This window comes from Terrapene carolina, unplaced genomic scaffold, assembly GCF_002925995.2.
Source record: "Terrapene carolina triunguis isolate 2854851 unplaced genomic scaffold, T_m_triunguis-2.0 Scaffold34112, whole genome shotgun sequence".
NCBI classification, from domain to species: domain Eukaryota; kingdom Metazoa; phylum Chordata; order Testudines; family Emydidae; genus Terrapene; species Terrapene triunguis.
The window spans coordinates 6,021-13,978 of NW_020698463.1; the positions used below are offsets into that span (position 1 = coordinate 6,021).

General features: G+C 39.3%; 1 protein-coding gene across 1 annotated transcript; it reads right to left on the reverse strand.

The window, feature by feature from the left end:
• Nucleotides 1-1,658: 1,658 nt before the first annotated feature.
• On the reverse strand, nucleotides 1,659-6,487 carry LOC113405190 (spexin-like). The gene is made up of 5 exons (XM_026646136.1): nucleotides 6,475-6,487; nucleotides 6,282-6,359; nucleotides 6,133-6,190; nucleotides 3,807-3,884; nucleotides 1,659-1,858 (listed from the first exon to the last, which is right to left on the reverse strand). Exons 1-5 carry the CDS (start codon nucleotides 6,475-6,477, stop codon nucleotides 1,773-1,775), a joined length of 303 nt encoding a protein of 100 aa, XP_026501921.1. The 5' UTR covers nucleotides 6,478-6,487; the 3' UTR covers nucleotides 1,659-1,772.
• Nucleotides 6,488-7,958: the final 1,471 nt, after the last annotated feature.

Here is a 7,958-nt window from a genome sequence, read left to right on the forward strand (position 1 = left end):
ACATGCCAGAACCTTAGAGTATATACCCCACATGGCTCTTTCCACACCCAAGCGGTGCCTTCCATGTGTACATTGCTATTTTTAGCAGAGTAGTGTCCCCTGTGGGAGCCTGTCCTGCCGCAGTGAAAGGCTCTGGCAGCAGTGAAAGACTCGGGCAGGGCAGAGGCAGTGGGGAAAGACTCCAGCCTTTCCCTGCTGCCTTCCCCCACCAGAGCCTTTCACTGACATGTGTAGCAACACAGTGCAGCATAGACACAGCTTTCCACTGTGGTGTGTAGCTACACATACCCTACACGTTGCAAGTGCACACAAGGCCTATGTGTAACCAAAGCATTGCGCAGATCTGACCGTTGCTCTCCCAAACTGAAATATTTTCCTTCTCCCCTTTAAAACAATTCTTGTCCTGCTTCTAGTACTGAGAAGGGAATAAAATGAAAAACATGCAAACCCATTACCGCAGGCAAACAGCAAGTAAACGCATGCCATAAACTAGCATCAGTACAGTGACACCAGTGATGGGGAACCTCAAAACATTCAGAGTTCAGATAAGCACCCAGAAGTTTTAGACGACTATAAAAACCTACATTGCCTAAGCTGCCCACAGACCCCAGATTATGCTGTTTTTTCTTTCCAGGTCATGTTGATCTTTATTGGAGAGCATATGGATTATCTGATCTCACGAGTGATAAATTCTTCTGGAAGCAGTTTACTGTTAAAATAAGCTAATGCCACAGGATAATTCTTGTGTCAGTGTACAGTGTCACCAGGCGTACAGCAAATATTATAAATGACTTAGTTGTTTAAATACAAAGGCTACAATACCATTTTCAGAACAGATGTCCTGTGTCAGTGTGATGAGTGAGCACCTGATGTAAAATTTCAATGAGTAATTAGCAAACACGGCATTTGTACCAGAAAGATCAAAAGCAGCTCACTTGAAGGATCCTGTTGTGTTTCATAGCTCTTACACAAGTACCAAACATATCCTAGCACAATATTTGTGAAGATTGCATGTACAAAATCCCACTTAAGTCATGTTCAGATTCCTGAACAAACTTTAAGAAGCCAGTGATGTGTGAAACCTGATAAAGAAAGAAAGCTAATAACTTGATTGCAATAAAACCAGAAAAGCCAATTACCCACAACTAAAACAGATACAGCGATGAGGTACAAATGCATTGCCATCTTGTTTAATCTATGTCTTAAAGATAGCATGGTCTTTTACATGTGTGATGAGAGGCAGTAAGTGCTCTTTCTGTCGGACCAGAGAATTGCAAAGGAGGCAGCTCCAGCTGGACATTTCATTCTGCTTAAACACCTGGCTGATGGGGATGACTTTGTTGAGTGGGTCAAACACAAGAGGACGCTTAATGTGACTGCAGTGGAAGTGAGAAGCACAGTCAATGTACCAGTTTTGGGGAAGTATGTCTTTGGTGAAAGCAGAGAGAGACACCTGTCTTGTGTTTTGAACACTGCTACTTTGCAGATACCTGGGAGTTGTAAACTTTGCTGTTGCTTTTTTACATTGGATATCGCTCCTAAGAACATCAAGCATTTAATGTGTTGTTCACCCTTTAGCTTCCATGACTACCAAATTTAATTTTATTAACATAAAATGAAATTGTTACTAAACCAAACTGATTTAAAGTTTACCAGCCTTTAATGGAACTTTTCACAGTGACATTTACAGTAACTTTTTTAAGTTAACATATTTGTTTTTATTTTTACAGCATGATGAGAAATTAGCAGCAGGTAAAGTAAACTTATTTGTTCTATTCCAAGTAGTTAATGTCCATATTTTGAGCAGTTAATCTTCTTTTGATGTTCATAAATTTCACTGGTGTTGAATTTTTATAACCTAAATTCAAAAAATATATATTCACTACACATGTTCCTAATATGAAAACATATACAATGTTTAGTGTCCATGATTAGATATTATGGCCTGTTCAAACTCCCATTGAAGTCAAGGTCTTTCCATTGACTGCACTAGGAGTTGGACTGGGCCCTAAAATCAATAATATATAAACACCTGAATAGGACTCCACCTACTTTAGATGTAAAGATCCATCCCACCAAGTCTGGGCTACTGTTTCTAGCCCTCTTCCTTGCCAATTTAGTCTTGAAAACTTACATGAATCTAAACCAATTTATAGGGTAGACAGTTTGTCACTGATCTTTTTCTAAAGATTATAGTGTATTCGTGAGCTTTGTCCTCACCCCTCCCTCCCCCCCAACACACACACCCCTACAGCAGCCCAGACTTGGTGGGAGTCTGATGGAAAACAAGTTGCTCTTCCTGGAGATTTTGTTTATTTTACTTTTTAGCAAATTCCCCAAAATACACTGAGCAGAGATAGCAAAAACAAAGAGAAAAATACAACTGTTCATTCATTTCCTAGAGCAACAGTGAGTTGCTGAGTGACCTGAGCTAGGACTCCTTCTTATTTCCCCCTGGTAAAGCCTGTCACAAACACCATCCTTGTCTCTACCACTAAAAGGCCACGTCCTCCTGGAGCTCATTCCTTCCTGTCCCCATTGTAATTTGCTGCTGATTTGCTCACCCAGTCCCCAGTTGAGGAAAGCACTTAAGCACATACTTAAATCCATTCATAATCAGGAAAGCATTTAAGTACATGCTGTTGCACTTCTTGGCACAAGTACTGACAATAATGGCCATGAACCCCTGCCCAGAGACAGGACTGAGGTAGGGTTTATGCTGCTGCTGCATAATAGTGAGAGAAGATGGTATTGTAACAGCAACCACTTTTTGTGGCTTCATGGCAGCAATCAGAGAACTGGGGTATGATTCTGAACACTCCCAGCTCACCTTGTTAGGGCTGCCACCTTTTTGTATTTGCTTGTGAGCCAAGCTAATCCTGGGTGAAATCCTGGCCCCATTGAAGTTAATGGCAAAACTCCTCTTGACTTCAGTAGGGCAGGATTTCACCGTTGTGTTGCCACATCAGAAAATGGGAATCTCCCCAGTGTGATGTTGCATCAGTGCACTGTAGTGTAGCTCCATGTTGTGATGCAGCATTGCAATGCCATTTCCTGTAATACTCCAGCATGCTTGATGGGAATGATTCTCATGTCACAAACGAAGCATATATTTTCCCCAGTAGCCTTCACTGTCTGTAAATTTGGCGTCACCCTGGGCCCTGAATGTCACTGTTCTACCTGCATGACTTACATGTACACCCCTGCCTGTTAGCACCTCCATCATTGCCGTTGTGTGCACAACACTGCCACCGCTCCACTTCAGCTGAAATCCTCATCTGTTCCTTCATCTCCTCTTGTCTTCACTCCTGCAACTCCCTTCTCTCTGCCTTGCCCCACTCCCACCTCTGCAGACTCCCAGATGTGCAGAAGATTGCTGCCTGTCTTTTTGCCAGTCCAAAAATAAAGACTTTTTTATTTAAATTTTTGCTTTATGCTATGAAATGGTTGAACCTCCAGTATATACATGGGATTTTCCACTGCACTCCATGCTGGCCTAACTCTGCTCCCATCAAAGTCAATGGTTCACTGGCAGCAGGGTTAAGGTAACACTAAACATTGTGGAAAATCCTGCCTGTGTTCAGTCTTTCCCCCCGATTTGAAGTGAATTGGCAAGGCAAGGGACAGATCCTCAGCTAGTATAAATTGTCCAGTGGATCTATGACAATTTACAGCAGCTGAGGATCTGCCCCAAGGGTTTTGCCTGCATCCCAGACCAAGAAATTTATTTGTCTGGGTAACATTTTAAAAATCGACATATAAATGCTTATGGCAGATTTACTTGTATATTATATTTTAAAAATTACTTTTTAACACTGCATTTAAGTCCTCCAGGTCAAGCTTGTAATATTGCTCTTCACTGTCAGAAGCATATCTTCTACCATCTGTTAAAAATGAAAAAAAGAGAGAGAAGTTACCAGTGAAAATGTTTTATCAATACATCATTCAAAACAAGGCACATGTCTGGATGGTTTATTACAAATATTCAGTATGCATGTGAGAAAGCCACACTGAATCCAGACAAAGCTGTGATTTGCTGAGCTGTGTGAGGGAGCTGGCAACTCCTGAATCTTGACACTGACTCCTCCTTTGGCGTTGGTCAGGTCACTTAACTTCTCTGACCTGGTCTCTACTAGTCAAAAAGGCATTGCAACAAACCATTAATTGAGCTTGCAATGCCTGTACCAATGCCTTGTGTCCTCATAGACAGCAGCTGCCCAGTGTTTTGCAAGAGCTGCTTGTACTGGTTGCTTGCAGTTCTGGGACAAAATGCACCCTACAATGCAGTGCTTTGCATATGGAAATTACCCAGGCATCTCTGCTGCCAGCAACACTGCTCCATGTTATGGGAAAAAAGTTTCTGTGGCCCTAGAATGCACTTGGTACAGTACAAGCATGGTTGTAAAGAATATTGCATACACACCAAAATGGTTTAGTTCAAAAATATTCCTGTGTGGAAATACCAGACCATTGCAAGGACAAGCAAGAAAATGAACTGTTTCATGCAGTCATATCCCTGCAGTAGTTTCTTTGCTTCATATAAACACATCCTCTCTGGAAAAAATTCTGGACTCCAGCTGAGGATCTCTTAAAATTTGTCAGGAGAAGCAGGAGTGCAAAAGTGATTTTAAGTACCTCTGAGTTCCCTTGATCCTGGGTCATCTGGATGTTGGACAGCTTCTCTGGCACAGATTAGAGTAGCTTGAAGATTTCTCTAACTTGCACCCACTGCCAACAGCCCTAAGGGGTCATTATGATAACTGGGGATCGCTGGGAACAGGGAAATTGTGCTAATCCCCTCTTTCCCCCAGCTATGCCCTGTGTACTGGCCACCAGGAGGAGGCGGGGTTGGAGTAAAAGCCATTATGGTGGCCTTATTGGTTCTATGCCATCCAAGAATCCCCCTACACTGGGGAATATTCCTATGGCTGGTTAAACCAGCCTCATAGCCATTGCCCATCAGTGAAGCAGGGCCAAATTGTCCTAGTGGTGGAAGGATCTAGGCCTACAGCTGTGATCCACCTCTGAAATATTTTGATTTTTAATTTGATCCACTCCAAGATTATTATTTATCTACAGCTTACAGTAATTATGAATGAACTCTTTGGTCATCACTCTCTAGAAGCATATTGTTCCCACAGTATCATTTATAAAATTCTTCCAAGCCTGAAAGAGCATTTCAGACCTTGTCACAGTTATCTCTTTTTGCAAATGTCATCTGGATAATATAGGAAGACATTGAGTAGGTGTAGTGTTAAGTCTCCATACTTCAGGTACCTTTTGTCACTTCTCATCAATTAAACTAGTTTGTTTTCAAAGATATAACTAAATAGTGCTGTCTACTCTGTGACATTCTGTTGTCAAACAATGGCAAACTTTATCAGATTGCCCTCCGCTGCTAGCTCTTGTCTTTCTCTAGTTATTTAATTAAATTAGATGATTGCATACTTTATAGACTCCTCTGAGAATCAACGAAACAAAATATTTGTTTACTTACTGTAATTTAAAAAATCTGAATTGAAAGTGAATTTAAAATCCTGCATTGGAATGCATGGTTTGTTCTACAGGTAGAGACATTTGAATGCTCTGAGATTATTTGTTTTCAAGACTGGACACTAGCAGTAAAATTAGTTAAAAGTAGACAGTACAATATACGTTTACCACTTTTCATCAAACTGTTTTTGGGTTGACTTTATAACACGTACATGAAAATGTACAGACATCACAAAAATTAGAAACACAATCTTATTTTTCTGCCAATAATTATTGTACTATTTGTCCAAGGCACTAGTATTTGTAATTGTAAATAATATGTTGTGTAAAAGAAATACATAACTGAGTAAGATATGACTGTGGTATTAGTAGAAAAATAACATTTCTAACAACATTTGCACGTAACACAAAAAAATTACCAGTACTTTGGTATTAGGATATCCTTACACAGAAAATGTATCTGTCTACTGCATGGTGGTACAACTTTCATATGATAAAACAGCTTTATTAACTTACCAGTGTTTTTATTTAATGTGGTACTTTAAAAAATACATATCAATTCAGTTTCATAACTATTTTTTAGTCCAACTAAACATTTAATCTCACTGTGCAAATGATAGGCTACTGAATCTAACTTACATCGTCCTTTGAGGTATAGCATTGATTGTGGGCCCCAATTTCTTGCTATGAGTTTGCTCTGCAAGTTGCAAAAACAAAGTAGAAATTATTCGGCTAGAAATGAATCCTCTCATAAAGTCCTGCAGAGACATTTTTAACCCACATTTTACCTTTGGAGCACACCAAGATTCAACTATAAGAAAAACCATGAGGATGGCACAGGCGCAAACCACTGCAGTTTTAGTTTTCTGTAAGAAAATAATAATTTTTTTAAAAATATTTTTGTCTTTCATAATACATTTAGCAAAATGGAGCAATGAATATTATAAATCAAAGTTCATTCACACTCTGTATTCGACTTACCATTTTAGCACGTCTGCTGCTATCACTCTCTTCTATCATCCAAATGCTGTCAAAGATTTGGTTTGCCACTCTCTCACTGGAAAAGAGCTTGAGCAGCTGATGATCATAAAACATGCAAACCTCAGTTCAGCTGGGCATGTTTCTTTCCAGCAGTCAGTTTTAAAGGCAACAATGTATAGATGCAGTTTAATATGCGAAAATTAGGTATACAGAATCTACCTTCCTGTGTGATCAAAACAACAAAATTATCGTGTCAGGCTCTTTTATACCAGGGTAGTTAATGACAGTTGTCTCCGTGAGATCCGGAAACAACCTGTACCCAAAGGAAAAAAAAAATACAAGAGAAAAGTTGACTAAATGTCAAGCATTCTCAGTAGATGCTGCATATGTGTAATTTGCATCTTCCGCCCTGTTTTCTACCATAGTAAACACCTGATAATGGGGAGAGTTGAAAAGGAAAGTTTCCCTGTTCATTGACTGTTTTATATGCTCATTTATCCATCACTCTCTTCTGTTCTCTTTAGTTGGTTGTACCGTACTCCTTACCATAGCACCTATGTAGAGCTACACGTTTTATTTTACTTGAATGTACTGTTCCAACCCTTCCTTGCAGTCGTTACTTGTTTTTTATCCTATATGCCATTCATCCTGTATGGCATATAAAATATACATTCAGAGTATTTTATTTCATTTCATCTCTTTGGTGTGTTGGCTTAAGTCCTTTAGATCATTTTATTGTAAAGTCAATGACTCTATACATTTATATGCTCATTTCAAGGGTTCAGATTCATTAGGAAATGAACTAGTCCCTGTTATATCTGTTCCCATTGATTACACAGAGCTGGGCATGCCACTGTTTCTTTTATACTTTTTAAGCGTATTAATGGCAAGATGAAAAACAAAAACACGTACATGAATTTCCTACATTTACAGGACTTTCCAGAATTAAAAATGTGTTTCGACCACAAAAGGAAAGAAGATTGAATTATTCTGAACTAGTAAACTAAAACAAATGTTAAGGATTCTAGCAAAAGATGCTGGCCAGAGTAAAAGAAAGTGAGGGGACTGAAATTCAAGTTGTAGAATTGGAAGGATTTTATTTCCTCTTCTCTTCCTGTAACTATATGCAGAAATATTAGCTCTGGGCTGTGTGTGAACTTTACAAATCTTTAGGGTTTACGTATTACATATGGGTCCAATTCTCATTAACACAATGGCCACTTTTATACGGCTCTAGCAATGTAAAGGGGCCATAAAGTGGGTGTATATATCTGCTCCCACTTTAAAGTCCTTCTATGCTGCCAGTGTGGTGTAGAGTTGTCTCAATATAAATCAGTTTCAGGCCCATATGTGTTTATTATAATATAAAAAGTTAGCTGCTCACTCAAAACTCCCTTGCAGTTAACTGGAATTTTGGATACAGAAGGGTCCTGAGAGAATTAAAAGGAACGGTGGACCAAATTTTGCAGTGATTTACATCTTGT

Bases quoted from the DNA above. Each gene is read 5' to 3' on its own strand.
- LOC113405190 (XM_026646136.1), bottom strand. The intron at 3,885-6,132 runs GTAAGTTAGATT...CATTTTTAACAG, and splicing joins GCTATACCTCAAAGGACGAT to ATGGTAGAAGATATGCTTCT. The intron at 1,859-3,806 runs GTAATTTTTAAA...TTTTGAATTTAG, and splicing joins CTTAAATGCAGTGTTAAAAA to GTTATAAAAATTCAACACCA.